Source organism: Antedon bifida, chromosome 5 (genome assembly GCF_963402885.1).
Source record: "Antedon bifida chromosome 5, ecAntBifi1.1, whole genome shotgun sequence".
In the NCBI taxonomy this organism is placed as follows: Eukaryota; Metazoa; Echinodermata; class Crinoidea; order Comatulida; family Antedonidae; genus Antedon; species Antedon bifida.
The window spans coordinates 15943180-15968771 of NC_136230.1; the positions used below are offsets into that span (position 1 = coordinate 15943180).

The 25592-nt window shown below is 34.2% G+C and overlaps 1 protein-coding gene and 1 long non-coding RNA gene across 2 annotated transcripts; one reads left to right on the forward strand and one right to left on the reverse strand.

Moving 5' to 3' along the window:
* The first annotated feature begins 122 nt into the window (after window positions 1-122).
* LOC144842413 (integrin beta-1-like) lies at window positions 123-14463 on the forward strand. The gene is made up of 13 exons (XM_078698865.1): window positions 123-161; window positions 998-1066; window positions 1586-1722; window positions 1853-1943; window positions 2349-2441; window positions 4820-4969; window positions 5871-6028; window positions 6303-6375; window positions 7727-7811; window positions 8439-8639; window positions 10563-10652; window positions 14068-14234; window positions 14443-14463. The coding sequence occupies exons 1-13, from the start codon at window positions 123-125 to the stop codon at window positions 14461-14463; spliced, it is 1374 nt and encodes a 457-aa protein (XP_078554991.1).
* Window positions 9501-9838, reverse strand: LOC144842592 (uncharacterized). The gene is made up of 2 exons (XR_013612137.1): window positions 9788-9838; window positions 9501-9603 (listed from the first exon to the last, which is right to left on the reverse strand). It is a non-coding gene; the product is annotated as an uncharacterized LOC144842592 (long non-coding RNA).
* Window positions 14464-25592: the final 11129 nt, after the last annotated feature.

Sequence of the window (25592 nt, forward strand, 5' to 3'; positions counted from 1 at the left end):
GTTTTTTTTTCATGAAACCCAACCAAGAGAAGGCCTTCCACACTTTTAATGATCATTTGATGTAATTGATTTTGCAGGAGCAAATAGGTTGGCGTAATTATTCAAGACATTTTATTATTTATATGAATGATGCAGGATTTCACTTCGCACTTGATGGCAAGGTTTGTAGAAAAAAAATTTATAAGAATAAGATATCAGGGGTAGCTGGTAACTGTATCATTTGAGAGATAGCTGGCTCATTTGAGAGATAGCTGGCTCATTTGAGGGGTAGCTGGCTCATTTGAGGTGTAACTGGCTAATTTGAGGTGTAGCTGGCTCCTTGAGGAGTAACTGGCTCATTTGAGGAGTAACTGGCTCATTTGAGGGGTAACTGTATCATTTGAGGGGTAGCTGTATCATTTGAGGGGTAGCTGGCTCATTTGAGGGGTAGCCGGCTCATTTGAGGGGTAACTGGCTCATTTTAGGGGTAGCCGGCTCATTTCAAGGGGTAACTGTATCATTTGATGGGTAGCTGGCTCATTTGAGGGGTAGCTGGCTTATTTGAGGGGTAGCCGGCTCATTTGAGGGGTAGCTGGCTCCTTTGAGGGGTAGCTGGCTCATTTGAGGGGTAGTATCATATGAGGGGTAGCTGTATCATTTGAGGGGTAGCTGGTTCATTTGAGGGGTAACTGTACCATTTGAGGGGTAGCTGTCTCATTTGATGTTTGCTGGATTATTTGAGGGGTAGCTGACACATTTAAAGGGTAGCTGGCTAAAATATTTAGTCATAATTTAATTATTGTAAATAATTAATATTATTATAAAAAAAATTCAAAATTAAGACCAAAGCTGTGAATATTTTCCATGTGGGAGAGTGCAGGTTATCTGCTGTGTTTTGTCCTACTTTTCTATTTTGTACCATTTATGAATTAATTTTTATTATATACCACATTATGAGTGAGTTCATAAGTGGAAGAAAAAAAAAATTGCAACCAAATGTTTTTAATTTTTCTTTTAGGTTGGCGGGCTGACCTTACCAAACGATGGTGAATGTCATTTAGATGATCAAGGATATTATACTCATTCTGTAAAAAATGTAACTAATTTTCTGATTTACTTTTCTGATTTAATTTATCATTGTTGTGTTACTTATGTAAATACGGACAATAGTCCAAATATGAGATTGAATTGAAGTCATATAAAAAACACAATTAATTAAATTACAATAATAATAATACGGTCAACCCTCCCAACTGAACTCTCTGAAAACTGGAAACTTTTCCAAAACCAGACTTTTTTTTTAATTAAAAATTAATTTTTACCATTAAAAACAAATTCTGAATACCAGAATTGCGAGACATTTTAGCCCAGCCCAAAGATTTCTGATATTGGGAGAGTTGACTGTATTATCTATTAAAAATCCACATAATTCTATCAGAGGGGAAACAAGACAAAATGGCGCATGCACTATCTGAACCCACGCTTTCTCAAACGCATGTCAATTTCCTGTTATGCATTCCACTCCCTCTCTCCTATTATGCTAAAAAGAGGTCAATTCAAAGTATGATTGATATAGATATTTTACATTTACTTTGTTTATTTTCAGGATTTTCCATCTTTAGGACAGCTTCATGAGAAATTATTAGAAAGAAATGTCATCATCATCAGTCGGCTGCGGACCAGGCGACTACAAGCTTTCTCCAGTCACAATGGTCCTTGGCTAACTCTGACAGCTTACCAGCGGTAATCATGCCTTCTTCATCCCCCAAAAGCTGTTGGATGTATCTCAGAAAGTTGGTTCTCTGCCTTCCTCGTTTTCTTTTCCCATGTTGAAGAACATACAGAGCGTACTCTTTGCATGGTTCGTCATCAGGCATTCGAAGCGCGTGGCCCAGGAAAGAAATGTAATTCCAATTTTTGCAGTAGCAAAATCAAAACAGCGTGACGATCCAGCTCTTTATCAGGTATTTGAATATGTTGAATCATAAAGATAGAATACATTTCTAGTATCTTGTGTTAGTTCTTTAGAATTCTCCACATGCTAGTCCTATTAGTGCATGGGTTTAGTACAGTATATCTGCCACTTGATCAACTTATATATCTATTTTTACCTGAAAAATTATGGTTGGATATGCCATTTTAATGTCATGTAATAGTTATTCCATTCCAAAAATTGGGTCGGAAAAAAATGATTTACCTACCTGCCAGCAGTGCAGCAACTACCCAGATCAGCATGGCGGGAGATGAACCCTGCTCTTTTTCGAATAATGTACCAAGTTCTTTAACATGCATTGTACAAGGGGCCAGCAGCTTTATGTCCCATCCAGAGTATGAGGTATATTTTAATTTTTATTTCTTCATTTCAACAGGAAGTTGTAAATGAGTTTTTCCCAGGTGGATCTGTGGGAACACTAGCTAGTGATTCAAGAAACATTATTGAACTTGTTCGTAGTAGTTATGATGTAAGTTTGCAGTTTTTCATAGCAACTTTATTTTTATTTGAGATTTTTGCCCATTAGTTTTTTTTTTACCAATTATTATGTCAAACATTTATGCTGTTTGTGGAACAATTTTTTTATTTATAGGCCTTTATCGAGTGGAAATATAATTAGGCATACATGCCATTAGAACTTCTTTTTCTACAGACTTGACGATGAATAAAGTATTGACAATTGTTAGTGATATTGCAATATATTTTTATTTTTTTTTATATAGTATTTATATGCATTTTTAATGTTTATACAAATTATATTCTAAATGTTTTTTATACAATCAGTGCAATAGGAGACCTACTAGATATAGTCAGGCAGCGTTTGTCACTATATTAACTTTACTTCATATATTTAGCAAAGTTTGATTTTTCACTTTTAAGTGATCAAGGACATCACAAGAAACAACTTCCAACTTGTTGTCCAAATTTTAAACGCGTTTTTCATTCGCTGGGGGCGCTTTTTCAAAATGGCCGTCTATGCTATCAAGTACTTAGCAACCACTAATCGTAGAGACTTGGTTTTAGTCTTAAAATGTTCATAAGGTACATAATTCTATTCACTATAATGGAACATTTTGCCCTAAAATGACCGGAAATACTATTTCTGACCATTTGACCTTTAACCTGATTTTATCATATCTCAATAACTATCGGTCAGAAAGAGTTGATATTTATCCCAAATTGTTCAGAAAATACATGTTTCTATTTGCTTTAATGCAAAGGTTTGTTTCAAGATGGCCGGAAAAACCATATCTGACCTTTGACCATAACCTGTGTGATATCCACAACATGTTGGTTATTATAGATAACATTTTTCGACAGATTGCTCAGAACATCCATATTTGTAACACATTATTGATTTTTCAATTATTGATGCTTTAAAACATTCACTTAAGCTTGGAAATTAAAGTTTTAAAATAAATAAAAGCCACTCATTATCTCCATACATAATCCTAGCCTGTGATTGGCTGAAAGTTCAAGCAGATTAGATTTCATGAGTTTAAATGGTAAGTGTTTTTTAAACCGATTTAAACAGTGTTTGCTGGGAAATCATACTTATTATTAGTACATATACATTTACTTGTATAATAATGTACCTATGCTGATATAATTGTTGTACAGAGAGGCCTTAGTTAAATAGTTATAAACTAGTTCCAACAATCCACCAGCACCAGAAGCTCTTCTAGAAATTTGTCGAAGTACCTGCAATGGTTCATGCTCAACAAATCGCTGTAGTTGTAAGAAAAACAACTTGCTCTGTACTGATGCATGAGTGTGGTGATGGATGTGAGAATACAAAGGACTCGAATGTAGAGCTAGTAGACGATATCGATGAACTTTATTGACTGGAGAGGGTAATCTGACTATCATCAATATTTATGGTATGTATTTATTTATTATAACAGTTCCATTGGTGATTTGAAATATTGATTTTGGAACAAGGGATATCATCAACAAAACCTCAAGTACCGGTACAAGTTATAAACAATACTAGACAAATCTATAGTCTCTCAGTTTTGGATATTACATGCATTAGGGCAAGAGGTCAGATATGGCATTTCTGTTTGCTTTAAAACAAAACATTTAATTACAGTAAATATAAAAAGGCATACTGCGAACAATTTGAAACAAATTTCAAGTCTGTGTGACCATTAGTTACTGAGATATGATGATAGAAGGTTAAAGGTCAAATGGTCAGAAATGGCATTTCCAGTCATTTCTGGTCAAAATGTTCCATTAGAGTAAATAGAAATATGTACCTTAAGAACATTTTAAGATTAAAACAAAGTCTCTACAATTAGTGGTTGCCGAGATATAAGTACTTGATAGCATAGCGGCCATTTTGAAAAAGCGCCCCAGCGAATGAAAAACGCGTTTAGAATTTGGACAACAAGTTGGAAGTTGTTCGTTGTGATGTCCTTGATCACTTAAAAGTGAAAAATCAAACTTGGCTAAATATATGAAGTAAAATACAAATGCTGCCTGACTAATAGTGATTTAGTTTGCTTTTTAGGAATCCTATCTCTGCCTGGTTTTGCGTGATGTTTTCTTTTCTTTGTCCATGTTTTTCTATAAAATTTACTTTTATGGAGACAAAAATAAATGAAATGAAATAAAGTTTGATGTAAATTTAATTTAAATTAAACATTTAACTACATAAAAAGACTTAACCTCAATTAAAGGAACTTATTTCTTGTTCAAAATTACTTTCATTCTTTAAAAAAAATCTTTCACACAGATGTGGAGTTATACACCATGCAGCGAAAGGATTAATGCACACATTTTGTTTATTGCACATGTTTTATTAGTTATTAGTATCATAATTAATTAAAATAATTGTTTTTATAGAAAATTACATCTGAGATTCAACTTGTAGACACGGTGACAGCTCCTATTCATGTAACCTACTCAGCCTATTGCGATGGCGAGACATTGACGCCTAATTCGCAGAACTATAGTAACATTCGCTTAGGAAATGTCATTAAATTTAAACTAGATGTTAGCATTGATGAGTGTACAGCAAATCCTATCTCGTAAGACATGTTTACATTGTTTATTACCAATCACAAGTGGAGCAATAACCTTGGTGTATGCGTTGGAATGCTTAAAACAAATGTTTCTGCTGCCCAAGCCTGACTGACCCAATATTTGGTCAGCTTCTTTTTTTATTTGTTTAATTATAGAAGCATTTAATGAAAAAGCACAATTAAAATTAAAAGGCAATATTATTTTCCCAAAAATTAATCATTTTTAAAGTAAGTTGAAATTGCATTTTCTCGAGAACTAATTGTCCAAAAAACTTCATTTTTGTACAAGAGGCAAGAGTTATAATTTGTGATTTGTAATTTTAAAACATAATTTGATTTAATGTGCACCTTTTTTTATGCGAGTAGTTTAAAAAACCTATTTCTTTTCAAATTCACTCGTTTGATGTTCGTGTTGCTGTTCTATTGTTAGTCAACTGAAGCTATTGTTAATTTAAAGCCTTGTTACATAACCATTCACCAAACTCGCATACACATGCTTGTAGTGAAATTAGCCTAAATCACAAACAGCATTAAGACACACACAAATATATATACAGTATATATATTTTTCCCGGAGTAATCTTATGTAGGAGAATTTTACAGTAGGCGGAGGTATGCACTCTCGGAGTGGCTTTCTAGTTGTTATTATTATTTGAAAAATGTCCATTTACTGGATAAATGGTATGATACAAAGTTGATTAATTTCGACTATGCAGTGGTTGAAAAAATAAGAGCTTTCTTTTAATATTAATAAGTTACAGGATACATGATGTGCTTGAATTTTCATCAAAATGTTTAGTTTTTCAGTTAAACCTCTCGGATTTGAAGAGAACCTAGAAGTTGTCATAATAACAAATTGTGAATGAACCAAGTCTGTGACACCAGACAGTGAGCTATGTAGCAATGGTAATGGTTCACTGGTCTGTGGCATTTGTGAGTGTAATGAAGGCCGGTATGGAGAAGTCTGTGAATGTGATGACACTGGCTCAGACGAAACTGAAACACTTGCAGATAGTTTACCATGTCAAACGTAAGTTTTTCTAAGGTGCCATCTTTGATATTAATATTCAACTTCTTTACTTAATTCCTTTTTGGAAATGCATGATATACTGCTAGTTTACTAGTGTTTATTCGTCATACAAACATTAAAAAAATATTGCTGTTGAGTATTTTACAATTGTTTGTTACTGTAAACTATAGAGGGCAGAAATCATAATTTTGATTTCTTATTTTCAATAACCAATCAATAAAACTTGTATGTTTAAAAAATATTGGTCAAATCCTATTTTTATTTATTTCAATAGAAGTAACTCATCTTTAGTTTGTTCAGGTCAAGGGTCATGCATATGTGGGAAATGTGTGTGTAACAAGCGACAAGTAGGTGAAATATGATTTTATAGTTTTCTTATTGGGCCATATCAGTAGATCAACTATTACAGTATGTACTGTGAGTATACTATAGTGGGTCAATTAGAGGAAAAAAGAAGTTTTTTTAAATCTGTTGCTGATGATAATTAACAATTAGTAAGTGCAAAAGATTAAAAATAATGTAACCCTATAAATAGAGAATGTCACTCTCTGTCACGTGGTACTTCGAGTCAGTAACAAAAGACACAACACACCATCAGTATGCTTCCAATTTCTTTATTCTTGGATCTTCACCTTAGGAGCCCCCAAACTATAACCGCTAAAGTTTATGGCTTCCCAGCTCCTGAGGCTACCTACAATATAATCATGCCAACAACTTGCTAGATAATAATTGGTACATATGAAATAACAGAAAATAGCAATACTATATACACATAAATTACGATATACCTAACTACGAGCTACGACGTCCCTCGGATCGGCATAGTATATGGCCTGTCACAAATCCAGGCACTGTATAGTTTAATGACTGCCTAACCAATTATACAAGAGTAATACAACTTAAATAAATACTACTAGGACGTTGCTTACTGCTTCAGCAGCCACTTCGAGCTTGCCCCTTACAAGTTCCTAGCCTGATCCTTGATCATATCAGCTATGGTAACTTCTTACTTCTCTCTACCTGGAGACCTGGGCACAACTCCAATTCTCATCAAGGCAACGCCCTACTACCTGGCATACTCTACTGTGTACCCCTTGCTTTGCATATTCATTTAAATAATTTTAATTAATGTGTCGCCCTCTAGCGGTCTAAAACCTTTTAAATTACTGTATACGGTAAATAGAATAAAAATTAAAAAAACTATAAAAACATTATCAACTGTGACACTCTCTTATATAGGGTTTGAGAGGAGGAGGCGAGACTGAAAGAGTCAATTTGTTATTTATAACTATATATTATTGTACATGTTAAGTTTCTCTATTTCTAATAATGGTCAACCACTATACAATCAACAGACACTGGTGTCGTGACCAGTTAATTTATACGATCACAGACACTGGTGTCGTGACTAGTTAGTTTATACGATCACGGACACTGGTGTCGTGACTAGTTAGTTTAAAAAAATATATACAATCAATAAAGATATATTACAGTTCAATAAAAATGTTATTACCATATTAACGTGTTTTATAATGCCAAGCTAGATTATAATCCAACCATCTAATTTTTTGCCAAATGTTGTAACCCAGCTCCTGATAATATACTGGTCATATATTTTCTTGAATGCGATCAATATAATATAAAATGTATTATAAATAGAGCTTTTTTGTTATGATTAATATTTTTTTCTTTTTCAAGAATCCTTTAGAAAAAATCACAGGAAAGTTTTGCAACTGTGATAACTTCTCTTGTCGCAGAGATTCTGCTGACCTCATTTGTGGTGGTATGTTCAATTTTGTTTATATTTTCTTTTTCATGCACAGACTTTGGTAAATTTAAGCTCTGCTGACAATATTAAGGATCATATCAGCATTTTTCTACTACAGTAACTAAATATCTTAAATATGATTTTAGTCTTGTTTCAAATGTAGAAGCTATGAGAGTCACTGCAATAAACAGTTTGTATTATTACCCAAAAAAGATTATTAGATTATTGCATTGCATAACCAGGTTAAACAGAAAAAATTAGTTTAGTTATAACTGCAATAACTGCAATAAGATAATCAATCTCTGTAGAAAATTTATTATATTATTTCTCTGTGATTTTTTTTTTATTGTAAATTGCCTTTGAACATCATGAAAATGGTAGTATACAAATGAGGTATTTAATTATTAGTAATTATTATAAAAATGGTTTTGAGCATCTTGTGTATAATATACAGTATGCTCTGTGCTATATAACATGGACTTGATAGAAATAATTTATGACTAAGCTCTGTCTACACTATCATACTTTGTGTGCTTAAATTGACATGCCCATCATATCAATACAATATTTGGGCACATTACACCTTTTTTGTCAAACTAGATAGTGTAGACAGAGCTTATAGGTATTTATTAACTTTGATAGGTCCATCAAAAGGAACATGCGTTTGTGGTCAGTGTGAATGCAAGCCAGGCTATAGTGGTCCTGATTGCAGTTGTCCAACCAGCATTGAAAACTGCCTAGCATCTACTGGAAAAGAGTGCAATGACGCTGGACACTGTGAATGTGGTGTTTGCATGTGTAATGCAACACTGGTCTACGATGGCCCAACTTGTGAGGATTGTGAGTTCATTTATGTTAAAATCTCTAGTGCATCCTCAAATTCAAATGTATGATGTCATCATCATCATCAGGATTGATCAAATGCCCTATTCATAGAAATATTAATAAATTATTATCCATTAGTTCAATTTTAATTTTTTTCTTTCATGTAAATCTGGGATCTCTTTTATACAAAGCTTCTGGTTTCTTGAGACCCCATTTCATCATTTTAACATTGTACAGTACCATAATAAGATATACAGTACCATACTTTTTCCAATGATTTTTCTGATGATGAATAAATGTATTTATATTATAATATACTTCTATTTTCTATGTAAAACTTTCTTAAGTTTAAGTCATGTGACACCCATCACCGAATCGTTCTATAGACGATCCGTTCCACCTATTTTGTACTTACGTCAGGACTATCATGTACAGAACCCTAATTGAACATAATCATATTTACTGATGTTTGTAGACATGTGTTACAACCGCTAATGTAGAAAACGCCAGCTAATGTCGAAACAACCGTTAATGTAGAACAATCCACCGCTTATGTAGTAAAACCTCCAGCTTATGTAGAAACACCAACAGCTTATGTAGTAAATAAAAATCAACACCAGCTAATGTAGAAACAGTCAACAGCTTATGTAGTAACGAAAATTGTCTCCCAGCTTATGTAGTTACTATCGCCAGCTAATGTAGAAAATGTTATATATTTTACAAAAATGTCTATAATTCATGTGCAAGCATCGATCTTTACTTAGCTATCAGTCTTTCCACCTCTCGTAAGCGACCACCTCTCTTAACGACCACCTCTTTTAAGGGACCACGACCTCTTTCTCTCTATTAAAGGACCGCTTCTCATAATCGACTATCTCCCGTCACAACGACCTCTGGTAAGTGACCACCTCTATTGAACGTCCACCGTTTCTATTATTAAGGGACCACTGCTTATAATAGACCACCTCTCGTAAGTGATCACCTCCTCTCATAAGGAACCGCTTTTCATAATCGACCACCTCTCGTAAGCGACCACCTCTCTTAACGACCACACCTCTCGTAAGTGACCACCTCTTTTAAGGGACCACAACCTCTTTCTCTCTATTAAAGAACCGCTTCTCATAATCGACTATCTCCCGTCACAACGACCTCTGGTAAGTGACCACCTCTATTGAACGACCACCGTCTCTTTTAAGGGACCATTTATCATAATCGACCGCCTCTCGGAAGTGGTCAATGATAAGAAGCGGTCCCTTTCGAGAGATCATTGTGATGGAAGTTGGTCGATTATGAGAAGCAGTCCCTTAATAGAGGTGGTGGTCCTTTAAAAGAGGTCGTCACTTACGAGAGGTGGGGTCGTTAAGAGAGGTGGTCCTTTGAAAGAGTCGTCACTGACGATTATGAGAAGCGGTCCTTTAATAGAGAGAAAGAGGTCGTGGTCCCTTAAAAGAGGTGGTCATTTACGAGAGGTGTGGTCCTTAAGAGAGGTGGTCGCTTACGAGAGGTGGTGGATTATGAGAAGTGGTCCCTTATGAGAGGAGGTGATCCCTTACGAGAGGTGGTCGATTATGAGAAGCGGTCCCTTAACAGAGATGGTTGCTTACGATGTGTGGTCGTTTTAGAAAGTTGGTTGCTTACGAGAGGTGGAAAGACTGATAGCTAAGTAAAGATCGATGCATTTGCACATAAATGAGACATTTTTGTAAAATATATAACATTTTCTACATTAGCTGGCGATAGTAACTACATAAGCTGGGAGGCAATTTTCGTTACTACATAAGCTGTTGACTGTTTCTACATTAGCTGGTGTTGATTTTTATTTACTACATAAGCTGTTGGTGTTTCTACATAAGCTGGAGGTTTTACTACATAAGCGGTGGGTTGTTCTACATTAACGGTTGTTTCGACATTAGCTGGCGTTTTCTACATTAACGGTTGTAACAACATGTCCAGCTAAATGTGATCGCAATCGTGACTGTGTGCAATGTCTAGCTTACGGTACAGGTATATCTGAGGAAAAATGCCAAGAGTGTCCTCAAAGAATTATACTTGTCGAGGAAGAAGAATTAAAAACATAAAAACATTTTAATTGCAAAGTAATAAACTCATTGATTTTTTTATATTTGTCTTCAAGATTCTGTAAACCTTTTTAATTTCTTTTATTTTATTCTTCCGATAAAAAAAAACTTTAAAAAGGATAAAACACAGATTAAAATACACTAGTACAATCCCATCTCTTGAGTTGCCACGCTGTAATAGGTGGTTCACAATGTTGATAAACTATAAAGTATAGTAGGACAAGCATATGACAATTTAGGATATGTTTCTGGTTCGTTCTGGGAAGAGTGCCTTATGCATATGTTGCTTTCGCGACACATGCGTTGCGTACTACACTTCCTGTCGAAGCAAAATCAAAATGAACAAATATTTTAAGGAAACTTTTCTTTGAAAACTATGCTGTTTTGCATGATGTTATAAAAGTACAGTATAATCTATACTGAGTTTTAGCAGGTACTGTATAATTTATGGCATTGTAAAATATTATTATAAGGATTTTCTTAAGCACTTAAAGGAAATCTTCTGTGATCTAATAGTTTTATATACTAGCTGTTTATTATCTTGAATTATAAAAAATTTGTAAAAAATAAAGATTATTTATAAGGGAAGAAGAAGGTTTAATTGGTAAGAAGTCGAAAAGTTGAAAAGTAATAAACTAATTTATTATATTTATTTTTTATTTAATTTCATTTATATATTCATCCGTTGATTAAATTGATTAAAAAATTGTCCTCATCATCTGTTTTCCATGGGGTTGTGTATTGCTGATCTAGCGAATTATAGGGCTAGGCCTGTTTGTGTTAATCAAAAGCTTTCAGCACTTGCATATTGATGTTTCCAGTTCATAAATTCCTTTCAGGGAAATTGGTTGTTCGAATAGTTTTTCCTTTTTGCGAACTGAAAAAAAAAATCAGGAATTGATGGAAGTAATTCTCGGGTGGGACATAAACCCATGACTTTTGGCAGTAATGACTGAAACATTGTTTGCCAAAACATTTTATTTACTTTCAAAATATAAATAAATAAAAAGTACTGCTCTAACCACTGTTGAAATATATCCCCTATGAAGAAAACTATGCATTGCTTTCTATAAAAACCTTGTATCTCCACATAGTTTTACAGGTGGATGCTTTATGTTTTGTGCTAGGTAGGTGTGTAATGAATTGGAGAATGCCAGAGATTCCAGTAAAATATAAAACTTAATAATAAATATATACATTTCTGGTTTTAGATAAGTATTTTGATAAAATGCCACACAGATTCCAGTAATAATAATAATAATAAAATTCTGGTTTTTATTATTTGGAATTATTTCACAATTTTTAAGACATATAATACAAGGGTTAGCCATGATTTTGTAATACATTTCTAGGAATCACTCTGATGTTGGTATGGAAACCAAGGAATTCACTCTGATATTGGTATAAAAACAAGGAATTCACTTTGATATTGGTATAAAAACAAGGACTTCACTTTGATATTGGTATAAAAACAAGGAATTCACTTTGATATTGGTACAAAAACAAGGAATTCACTTTGATATTGGTATAAAAACAAGGAATTCACTTTGATATTGGTACGAAAACCGCATATTGTACAGTACAAATCAAAACTTTGTATGAGCCACTAAATATATGTGTTCCGACAAAAAACACAACATTTTCTGCTTTCTGATTGGCTGTTGTTCTGACAACATATTGGGTTAAAAATATGGTATATAAAAAATTTTTTATTGATGTTAAAGATGTATTGTCCCCCTGAAAAAATAATTCTTAAAAAAATTTTTGTTAAATATTCCATTTCAATTTAACATAATAGTTATTCACTTTGACCAAACATTACATCGAAAAAAATGTATTTACCTGAAAAAATGTAATTTAAAGTAAAAAATTGTAAATTGGCTGCCAGCCAATGGATTTTGGTTGAAATTAACCATTTATTTTGTCATTTTATTAGTGTTTTCGTTTTTTTTCCTATGGAAGTGATTAACTTTATTAAAACTACAAAATAACATATTCAAAGTCTGATTTAATTAATCTTCATTTTTCATGTTTTTGCATCTTTAATAAAATAATCTGATGGCAATTGGATTCAATTTAGAAATGATAATACTAATATTGCTGGTACAATTAATGAAACATATGTAGATTACATTAACATCATAAAAAATAACTATTTGAAGCAAAGTGTCCTTAAAAACGTATGGTGTACGTTATTGTCAACGCAATGGATTATCCGAACTGTCAATTAGATTGTTAAACTCACTAGCGTTGCGCTTTTGTAGCGATTTCTGTTTTTTAAATCATTTTTTTCTGTTTAAGATTTTAATTATTTTTTAAATTTTTTTATTTATAAATTTTATTTTTAAGTGTTGTATTTTTATGTTACTTGTCTTGTCAAATTATATTGTACTAAGGGCCCCTATTATGATCAGCTTTTGCTGGATGTACTACCCTTGTTAAATATTGTTGAAATAAAATAAATATGGGAACCACACCTTTTGGTTAAAACAATGTCTCATAAGTATTCAGATTTTATGAATATTGCTTAATTTTATTTTATATAGAACATAACCATGACTTTATGTTTGTTTAATGAAACGCATCATCATTGTACTCTACATTGTCTTAACCTTTTATTGACATTTCTGGTATCTTTATAAAGTTAAAATTATAAAAGTATATAAATATAAAATAATAGTATGGAGGTTATGAATTTATTTATGCCAAGTTGGAGGGTTTTTTTCACAGTAAATGGAACTGATCCTTGTACATACAAAGATGAACTTGGTTGTCTCTTCTCTTTTAACTTTGTTATGAATGGAACAATGGAGGTGATTCTGGTACAGAAAATAACATGTAAGTAATGTCTAAAGCTCAAACTTTATGTGACAAAAACATGTTATGTGCCCATATATGGACACAATGATGAAAACTTCCGTATTTGGGTACATCAAACTTTTTTGTCAAACTATTTTGATAGTGTAGACTTCACACTTCACACACGCACACACACACCTTCATATATACAGTATACATCCCCTCATTTGACAGGGACAATTTGATGGACATCAAAAGGCATACTGCACTTTTTTTTCAAACAATTATGAAAGAGTACCATCAGTATCCTTTAATTTAATCTGTATTCTTTGTATATTAAACATATTTTTTTCAATTTGAGACATGCCCTTCATTATACTAGAAGTTGGTACAAAGTATGTGAAATGCGTGATAGAAGTAGAGTGAAAAAAAAAATTGTAATGGCTTTTTTCAGGAAATCTTTGCAGAAAAATAAATGTCAGTCAAGTGCAGCAAACACGGCTTGTCTTGATTCAACATGTGCAACACTTCATGTTAATAATTTATATGAATGTTTACTTTATTTTTAGCGTGCCCAGAAGGAATAGATGCTTTATGGCTGGCTATTGGCATCATTATTGGTATATTACTAGTTGGTCTAGCCCTTCTGCTGGCCTGGAAGATAGCTACATATATATATGACAAACGAGAATATGGTAAATTTTTGAAAGAGTTAGAAAATGCACGAACAGATGCAGTAAGGAATGATTATTTTTCTTATCTTGTAGTTAATAATGTTTATTTATTATTTATGGTTTCCCTTTAAAGACCAGACCATTTTTATGTAGAGTCACCACTACATAGCATCCAAGTTCACTGTAGCTGATGTTCCAAGAAAACATTATTTATTTTAAACATTTCTATTTGCATTTGAACTCTCTATCTATCTCTATATCTATTTCTAGTATGATTATGATGTATCCTAGTATTGTAATTGAAAATGTTAAATCTAACAGTACTAGTAAATACCTTTAATTAAAAGTATAAGTATATATTTATGTCAATTTTTGTGATTAACATGCATTGCACACATAGCATTGAAAATACTAATTGAAATTTAATTATATGTTAATGAAAATATTACCTAGACATACTTGCCTTTCTTTCAGAATATAAATCCCCTTTTTAAATCTTCTACAACAACCTACAAGAATCCAACATATGGTAAATAGAAGGTTTTATGCAAGATGTTGGTACCTGTTGCCAAACAAGACCTCATTCAGAACCATCCAACAAGGCCCGATCAATTTGATAACTGATACACAGTGATACTAGACTAAACGATATCAGAATAATAATTTATGGCCAAGTTCAGAAAGTAACTCATCAAGCCTGTTATCAGAAAAATAAATGCCCACTAGGCCACAATTGACATCAGAATGATGTTAATGTAATGGATCGGAAAGCTTCCGAAGTTTCTTATACCTACATTATTGGTGGCGCAATATATTGCATTGCATTGCTATTGTTCACTACTGGTATTCGCGGGCGTATTTGCATATCAGGTGAATGATTATATCGAATAGGCTGCGTGAGCGTTGGTTCTGCAGAAGTTGTTTTAGTTGTTGTCTGAGTAAGACATGTTATATACTGTATTTCTTTTAAGTGTGGATTCTCGCCAATACTGTGAGTAGATAATTATTTTCTATACAACCATAATGTTTTACAGTATTACTCCATGTGCATAACCGAGTTAAGTTGTTATCGTTCATTATTTGTAACGACAATGAATTCACTGTTTATAATTTCTCTTTGATATACAGCTTTGTCTTATTAGATAGCATACATGTTGAAGTTAGTTGTATCACATACCATGTTGAAGTTAATTGGATAACTTACCAGGTTGATGTGATTAGTAGTATGAAATTGGTGTATTGGATCCAGGTATAAGTTCGTTAAATGTTATATACAGTAATACTAATGTTATATACAGTAATACTAATTGATAATTAGTGAAGTGACCATATTATAGTAAGCTTGCTTGTGATTGTTTTTATTGTTGAATTATATTACACTGCTGGAAAAATAATAATTATGACGTTGTTTTATACAGGGTTTGTTCCTGTTTAGAGAAATAAATGATACAGAGTAAATGCAGCCTCATCTTGCGTATTGTTTTGTTGCATGGGATACATGGCTTCACAAACCAAACCTTAATGGTCTAAACCTAGCAAATCAATATTAAGGATTCCCGAACCACGACAAATTGGCGTCACGGACAGGATGGATGCAACGTTTCAAGCGTTCCTGAAGGAGGATTGCATTGTGTATTTTCAACAATTGTTTTACCAAACCCTGGATCGTGCATAAGACAAGGAGTATTGGACAGATAAGATTTATGAACTTAATTTAATTTTAGAACGGAAAGTGTATGGTTTTATATATATTACAGAATCTTTGTTCCGATGGACATGGCAGCCAGTGTGTTGTTATTTAAGATGATGTTGTGAATTGATGCTTATACTTACCTTATATGAAATATTGTTACTTTTGTATTACACTTACGATACTTATTTTTTGTATTGAAACTCTGTTTATTGTAGTAGTGTTTAAAGTATTTGTAGTTACTATAATATTGTCACAAATTCACCTTCTGCAATGTCGCTAGGCGAATCTAAATCTGAAGCAGCTGCAAGCGGCGATGGCGTTAATGATATGATTGCGGCATTAACTAATGTTTTAAAAGGCGTTTCGGTTCAGAAAGCTCCTCCGATTAAGTTAGTAAAATTTAAGGGTGTTCCAAGATCTCCTGGGGACCTTACGTTAAAAGAATGGCTTGAAGATTTTCGAATTTATTGTGATCATTATTCGTTGGGCGATGATGATCGATACGATACCCTGATTAGTCATCTTGGTGGCTGTGCGAAGGATGAGGTTAAATGCAGTATGAGCATGTGTGAAAATGGGAAGAATGTGAAAGCGGTTATAAGAATTTTAGAACTCGCTTTTAAATCGGAGGATTCTGTTGCATCATATAGTTCAGCATTCTATTCTAGGCAATTGTTACCGGGTGAAACCTTGGCTGAATATAGCCTTTCTTTAATGAAATTGTACTCCCAACTTGTCGAAGCGTCTCGCCCCTCTGAGCAATCCGCTTTGAGACATCTTCAAGATACTACTTTAAAGCAGCGTTTAGTGGACGGTGTTCGTGATCCTACAGTTAAGCGTGAATTACGTCGCATTGAGCTAGCTTTTAGAGGAAAATCTTTTTTTGATATGCGCGAAGAAGTTCTTGAGTTGTATAAAATTGATATTGTTAGGACAAATCCGCGTGCACATGGCGTAGAATGTAATGAACGGCCCTCAGAACTATCAGAAGTAAAGCGAGAATTGCAAGCATTAAAGAAACAAATTAGCGAAATTCAGCGTTCCCAATTTATATCTAGTCCACCTAAGTTTAATCAAAATTCTACAGGTCCTTTAAAATGTTACAATTGCGGTAAAAATGGTCATACCAAATCTGATTGTGAAATACCTTCTGGGTTGTGTTGGTTTTGTAGAGGAAGAGGTCATTATTCATATGCATGTCCACATAAGAATCGTAGTAGTAATTCTAATACTCCGGGTATCCAACGTAGTGATTCAGATACGCCTACTCAAGATATAATTAATACTGTTTCTAAGTCACAAGCCAATCATCCAATTCCAACTGGTAATGTTGAACGTGAAGTTCATATCCCTGTTGTTGCCACGGACAATAATGGAAATATGTCTAACGCCCAATCCTTGAAATGTTCCGATGCTGTTTTAGTAGATAAATTAGTAGCCAGAAGTCCATGTACTATCGTTAGAATAGGCTCAACTGAGTTAGGTTGTATCTTGGATACAGGGGCTGAAGCTTCAATAATTCCGTCATCGGTCTATAATAAGCAGTTAAAGTCAATTGTTGGAGAGCTGGGATCTGTTAATGGACTTTTCATGAATGTTATCGGTGTTTGTGGGGTGGAGGTTCCAATCGAAGGATATGTAGAAATTCCCATTGTTATAGGTGAACAAAAGTTAACTGGTAGCTTTTTGGTAGTTTCAGATGCTGTCACTGTAACTAATCATAGTAATGAATATCCTGTTTTGATTGGGTGTAACATTTTACGCGAATTACAAGGTTTCCATCTATTACGTGATCTTTCACAGGTAACAGCTACACATGTTGATGCTCCATGGAATAGAAAGGCTGAAATTCTTTTGCAAGTAGATGAGGATGAATCAAGTATCTTAGTTTCTTTGCAACATTCTGACGTGACTGTTCCTTGTGATTCACATTCAGACATTGTTGACGGTAGTGTAAAATCTGATATTGATGATTGTAAATTTAGTGACCACACCCAAAGTCGACTTGTATCCGTCGGTTCTGTGCGTAAGTTATATGACATTAATCACTCTTATTCTAATTCTTTTTGTGGTACCGAGTTAAATTCTGAGAGCCAGCAGTTACCGCCTGGGGTAATTATCAACGGTAACCTTGATTGTGTGGAAACTCAACTAGTGACTAACCTATTGTCCAAATATAATCATGTTTTTTCTCATAGTGCTTTTGATGTTGGAAAGTGTGATGTTATTCCTCATGTTATCAATTTAAAAGATGAAACTCCAATTAGACTACCATATCGTCGTATTCCTCCTCATTCTATATCAAGTGTTAAGTCTATGTTACAAGAAATGTTAGACCAGGGAATAATTAGGCCGTCCAAGAGCGAATTTGCAAGTCCCATTGTGTTGGTCAAAAAGAAAGACGGGTCTTTGCGCATGTGCGTTGATTATAGGAAGTTGAATTTCCAAACGTTGAAAGATTCATTTCCCCTACCACGCATTGATGAGGTTTTAGAAGTACTCACTGGGTCTTGTTATTTTTCTACCTTAGATTTATCTCATGGATTTTTCCAAATTATAATGGCAGACGAATCTATTAATAAAACTGCATTTAGGGTTCCTTGGGGACTGTATGAATTTGTTCGTATGCCGCAGGGTCTGTCTAATAGCCCGGGAACATTTCAACGTGTAATGGAATATGTATTAGGCGACATGAATTTGACTCAGATTGTGTTGTACTTGGATGACATTTTGATATTTTCTTCTTCGTTTAAACAACATTTATCTAGATTAGAAAATGTGTTGTCTAGATTGTATAAGTATGGGTTAAAGGTTAAGGGCAAGAAGTGCGATTTCTTTAAGACGGAGGTAACCTATTTGGGTCATGTTATTTCATCTGCTGGAGTTGCTGTAGACTATGGAAAAATAGAAAAGATACTGACCTGGCCAACGCCAAAAAGCATTACTGAACTTAAATCATTTCTGGGACTCTCTTCATACTATCGAAAGTTTATTTGTAATTATGCCAAAATTGCTGCGCCTTTGCATTTGGTAACCCGGTTGTCTGACACACAAGCGGGGAAGGCCCACAGGTTTCGTTGGACTGAAATTGAAGAAGCTGCATTTGTTGAATTAAAAAATGCTTTAACTAAACCCCCAGTTCTTGTATATCCCAAATTTGATGAACCATTTGTTATTGAAGTAGATGCCAGTTTGAAAGGTTTAGGTGCTTGCTTGTTGCAGGACTCTAATGGTTCTCTTCATCCAATTGCTTATGCAAGTAGAAGTCTTCGTGGTGCTGAATGCCGATACCCTGATTTATCGAGTTTTAAGTTGGAGTTGTTGGGGCTAAAATGGGCAGTGGTGGATAAATTCGCTTCTTACATTCAGGGTTCAAAGGTTACCATTTTTACTGATCATAATCCTTTAGCGCATTTAAAAACTGCAAAGCTTGGCGCTACAGAAATGAGATGGGTCTCTCAGTTAGCTATGTTCGATATTGAAATCAAATATAAGCCAGGTTCTAGCAACAAATGTGCCGATACTTTAAGTCGTCGTCCGATTAGCGTGTGTACAGATTTTAAGTCAGATCTAGGAGTTATCGCTTCATGTCTTAATATATATGTTGATTCTCATCCCTCAATTAATAAGTGTAAACCATGTATTGAAATTGATCAATCATCACGTAGTATTAACAAGGCATTGTCTATTTTTCCTTCTTACTCTCATGAGCAGTTGGCAGAATGTCAGAAGAAAGATAGGGAATTGGGAGAAATCTGGAAATTATGGATGGAAAAATGGTGTCCTGGTGACCGCTACAATACAGATAATTCTAGAATGTTGGGCTGGTTGAGACAGTGGACAAGTTATAGAGAGATTTGTGGAGTTCTGTATAGAGAGATCAATGAAGATATCCATGGTAAAATTCATCAATTGTTAGTGCCTACTAATTTGCGCAATCTTTTTATAGATTTATGTCATGATAAATGGGCTCATCAAGGAGTTCAACGGACTATACAACTTCTAAAGCGTCGATGTTTCTGGCCAGGTATGAACGGTGATGTACGTACGCATATTTCCAAGTGTTTTAGTTGTGTATCTAGTAAAGTCCCTACACCAACGGTCAAACCCCCTCTTCGTCATATTCTAGCCTTTCGTCCCGAAGAGATTCTTGCTATAGATTTCTTAAAGATGGATCGTGGAAAGGGAGGCTATGAGGACATTCTTGTTATGACTGATGTGTTTAGTAAGTTTTCACTAGCGGTCCCATGTAAAGATCAGACGGCTGATACAGTGGCTCGTGTATTGAGAGATAATTGGTTTTCCCATTATGGTGTGCCAGCACGGTTACATTCGGATCAAGGTAGATCCTTTGAGGGTAAAATTATTCGAGGTATATGTAGTCTTTATGGCATGACAAAATCTCGCACTACGGCGTATTGGCCTGCAGGTAATGGGCAGTGCGAACGTTTCAACAAGACCTTATGCAGTTTATTGCGTTCTTTAAGCCCGAAAGATCGACACAAATGGCCCGAATTGCTGCAGCATATTGTGTTTATGTATAATTCCACCCCTCATACCGTTACAGGTGTAACACCGTATCTTCTTATGTTTGGTCGTGAACCATTAATTCCATTAGATCACTTTATTGGAGGTGCGGAACAAGATTGGTCTGAGGATTATTTGACTAAAGAAGCTGATCTCATGAAGAGGGCATATGAAGTGGTTTCACGTAGAATCAAATCAGCAGCAGCTAAAGAAGAGCATCGTTATAAGTCTTGTTCTCCGAAGGAAATATTAGAAATTGGTGATCGGGTTTTACTTCGCCGAAGACATTTTAATACTAGACATAAATTGGCTAATAAGTTCGAGGAGCACTCATATATTGTTGAGACTATTAACAAAGAAGCAGACGTTTTTGGTATCCGCTCTGCAGTTGGGGGTCCTTTGAATTACGTTAACCGCAGGCGATTGCGATCAGATCCTAGGAGTGTGGTGGAAGAACCGGTACATTTTGATTGGAATGAGTGGTTGCCGTATGATGGTCTAGAAGCGGATGTAAACTATAAAGATGAAAGTTGTGAGTCTGAATCTGACGATGATGTTGAAAGTTTTAAGATTGTTGTAGATGTGAATTCTGATAAACAAATAGATGTTGAGCGTGATGATTCGGGAGTAATTCCAAGGCGATCATCTCGTTCTACAAAAGGTGTTCACAAATATCGATATCGTTTACCCATGTCCACTCTTCAAAAATAAATTTGTTTGTTTCGCTCCTTTTGGGTCAAAAGGGCATCCAAGCGGGGAAATTGTAATGGATCGGAAAGCTTCCGAAGTTTCTTATACCTACATTATTGGTGGCGCAATATATTGCATTGCATTGCTATTGTTCACTACTGGTATTCGCGGGCGTATTTGCATATCAGGTGAATGATTATATCGAATAGGCTGCGTGAGCGTTGGTTCTGCAGAAGTTGTTTTAGTTGTTGTCTGAGTAAGACATGTTATATACTGTATTTCTTTTAAGTGTGGATTCTCGCCAATACTGTGAGTAGATAATTATTTTCTATACAACCATAATGTTTTACAGTATTACTCCATGTGCATAACCGAGTTAAGTTGTTATCGTTCATTATTTGTAACGACAATGAATTCACTGTTTATAATTTCTCTTTGATATACAGCTTTGTCTTATTAGATAGCATACATGTTGAAGTTAGTTGTATCACATACCATGTTGAAGTTAATTGGATAACTTACCAGGTTGATGTGATTAGTAGTATGAAATTGGTGTATTGGATCCAGGTATAAGTTCGTTAAATGTTATATACAGTAATACTAATGTTATATACAGTAATACTAATTGATAATTAGTGAAGTGACCATATTATAGTAAGCTTGCTTGTGATTGTTTTTATTGTTGAATTATATTACACTGCTGGAAAAATAATAATTATGACGTTGTTTTATACAGGGTTTGTTCCTGTTTAGAGAAATAAATGATACAGAGTAAATGCAGCCTCATCTTGCGTATTGTTTTGTTGCATGGGATACATGGCTTCACAAACCAAACCTTAATGGTCTAAACCTAGCAAATCAATATTAAGAAACTTCGGAAGCTTTCCGATCCATTACAATTGTAATGGATCGGAAAGCTTCCGAAGTTTCTTATACCTACATTATTGGTGGCGCAATATATTGCATTGCATTGCTATTGTTCACTACTGGTATTCGCGGGCGTATTTGCATATCAGGTGAATGATTATATCGAATAGGCTGCGTGAGCGTTGGTTCTGCAGAAGTTGTTTTAGTTGTTGTCTGAGTAAGACATGTTATATACTGTATTTCTTTTAAGTGTGGATTCTCGCCAATACTGTGAGTAGATAATTATTTTCTATACAACCATAATGTTTTACAGTATTACTCCATGTGCATAACCGAGTTAAGTTGTTATCGTTCATTATTTGTAACGACAATGAATTCACTGTTTATAATTTCTCTTTGATATACAGCTTTGTCTTATTAGATAGCATACATGTTGAAGTTAGTTGTATCACATACCATGTTGAAGTTAATTGGATAACTTACCAGGTTGATGTGATTAGTAGTATGAAATTGGTGTATTGGATCCAGGTATAAGTTCGTTAAATGTTATATACAGTAATACTAATGTTATATACAGTAATACTAATTGATAATTAGTGAAGTGACCATATTATAGTAAGCTTGCTTGTGATTGTTTTTATTGTTGAATTATATTACACTGCTGGAAAAATAATAATTATGACGTTGTTTTATACAGGGTTTGTTCCTGGTTAGAGAAATAAATGATACAGAGTAAATGCAGCCTCATCTTGCGTATTGTTTTGTTGCATGGGATACATGGCTTCACAAACCAAACCTTAATGGTCTAAACCTAGCAAATCAATATTAAGGATTCCCGAACCACGACATTAACAGTATGTTAACATACCATGAGATACTCTCCACTTGGCCACACAGTAGGATATCAGATCAAAGTGGCTTGTCCAGATCCACAACGCATGTTGACATACCATGAGATATTCTCCACTTGGCCACACAGTAGGATATCAGATCAAACTGACATGTCCAGATCCACAATGCATGTTAACATACCATGAGATACTCTCCACTAGGCCACACAGTAGGATATCAGATCAAAGTGGCTTGTCCAGATGCACAAGGAATGTTCAGATAATTCCAAGAGGCCTAACATCACTTCAACATAACATAAACCAAGGCAAGCCATGCATAAACAACATGATTTATTATCAGACAACATTCGTTATTAGAGTAACTGGTTAAGTTGCTACACAACTACAGGAAAAGTATATAAATTGTTTTGCAATAGTAAACCTTTCATAGATGACTGTGATGATAATGCCACACCTTTTATGACAATTAAATAAGTTTAATAGATTAAAAGAAATACAATTGTAATAAGTGACTATCAAACATGCCTTGTGAATGATGGCTCCTCTGTTAGTAAGACATATTACTCATCAATACCGGCGTTTTGTATGGTATTTGTAAACCCGGGTGTTTTACTTATTATGGTTTAGCTGGTATCCAGATAAAGATCCCAGAAAAACCTTCAAATAATATTTAATAATACCGGATGTCGTAAGCCAACACAAAATATACCACATAATTATATAAAATGGTCTGATACCTGAAACTAACAACCAGAGCATCTTGTCAAACAGAATTCACAACAGGTATCTGACATGAAGTTTCTGTACTATAACTTGAAGTATTAATTGATTGGCTAGAGAGCTAACTCCATATTTAACAATAAATCTATTCATTACCATAAAAAAATAAGTAATTTATAAAAACTGGACTGTACGTTTATGTATGTTTATATTTTAAAATATATATATATATATATCAACAACTGAGGACTAGTGCTGTTCCGCCGTACCACGCCGAGAGTGTTAAAGAGTCGCTATCTAATCGAGTTCGAACAATACCATGAAAGCCCCAGTGGTCTAATGGTTAGGACATCTGCATATCAAGCAGGCGGTCCGAGTTCGAGTCTCGGTTGGGGCGACTTTTTCTCATTCTCACAGATTTCCTCATCTTTATCGTTTCAAATTAATTAATTAAATTTCAGTATATCACCGGGCGGTTTAGAGTTAATGTTCTTTGCCTGTTCTGTTTATATATATAAAAGTATCTCTTCGAAGATCCCGCCTCGTGAATAAAAATACTGAAAGATGAGGGCGTATCAATTTGATCTCTGTTGCGCGTGCGTACAACTGAGGACTAGTGCTGTTCCGCCGTACCACGCCGAGAGTGTTAAAGAGTCGCTATCCAATCGAGTTCGAACAATACCATGAAAGCCCCAGTGGTCATTCACTAATGGTTAGGACATCTGCATATCAAGCAGGCGGTTCGGGTCTCGGTTGGGGCGACTTTTTCTCATTCTCACAGATTTCCTCATCTTTATCGTTTCAAATTAATTAATTAAATTTCAGTATATCACCGGGCGGTTTAGAATTAATGTTCTTTGCCTGTTCTGTTTATATATATATATATATATATATATATATATTTTCTGACTCATGTATTCTTCATAATATTGTAAGTTATTGTTTTATATTAATTATTACTAAATAATATTTTTGAACAGATACAGTGGATAATTTTAAAGCACCAGCACCGTCTCATCATTTTGCTGTAACATAGTTAGCACTCTAGTCAATCTATTAATACCTCAATGGTACTAGATCATGCTGAATTTGGTGCTAAGTTGCAATATGTGATAAAATTAGAGGTTGATTTGACAAAAAAAATTAGGATTTAAGAATAAATTAGAGTAGCGTATAGTGGTGTGGCCATGTCTTCTGCCTTTAAAAAAAGTGCTTTATTTTATTTAAGATAAATATTTTATATAAAACATGTGAAAATGTTGTTATTTGTTCACATATTTTTAAAATTATAATAATATCTTATATTTTGACAGTATAGTGAGCTTACCAAAAGTACTATAATTGGTTACTCTATAGTGAACCTTAAAACACAGTACTGACTGTATAAATAAGAACTCCCAGCCAGTGTTCAAAAGGGAAACTCTATTAAGCTTGGTTCCCACGTGACTAGGATGCAGTACAAGTACGTAAGCCGCAACGCATGTTCGAATAATCTTTTGCGTTGTGGCTTACGTCATTGCATTGTGTCATATTGGGAACAAGACTTTAAGGGGACACTGGTCCCAAAGGTGTCCCCATAATACAGTTTCCACTGTAATATTTATGCAGGTACATAACAAAGATGGAGGAATTTTCCCTCTTCTATAAAAATATCCTAAATATCTAGTTTTCTGATTTGATGATAATTCTCCAATTTATACATGGATATGTTTCAAAAGTTTAATTGTTAAATTAATACATAAAAAGTAATATATAGCAAAAAAGAATATTTATAATTTTTAAAGTATTGAAAACGTCAAAAATCTTTTTAAAAAATGTTCATATTTTCTGAATAGATCTCTTATATTTATCCTTCCTTAAATTCACGATATACACTTACTGTTTTTTTTACTTGGGCCATTCGGCAATGTATTCATTCTCTATTATACAATCACAGGTCAATACATAACATTTTTTCTTCTAAATTTGACTCCATTTACATTAGTTTCAAAACTGTACAAAGGTCATATTAATTGGCAAACTGTTCCATACTGTTGGGTACTATAAACATTAATAAACAATACTGGTTGTAA

Excerpts from the sequence above, each read along its gene's own strand:
- LOC144842413 (XM_078698865.1), top strand. The coding sequence starts at position 123 with ATGAATGATGCAGGATTTCACTTCGCACTTGATGGCAAG. Across the intron at positions 162-997 it reads ACTTCGCACTTGATGGCAAG|GTTGGCGGGCTGACCTTACC; the intron begins GTTTGTAGAAAA and ends TTTTTCTTTTAG. Across the intron at positions 4,970-5,870 it reads TCATTAAATTTAAACTAGAT|TCTGTGACACCAGACAGTGA; the intron begins GTTAGCATTGAT and ends GAATGAACCAAG.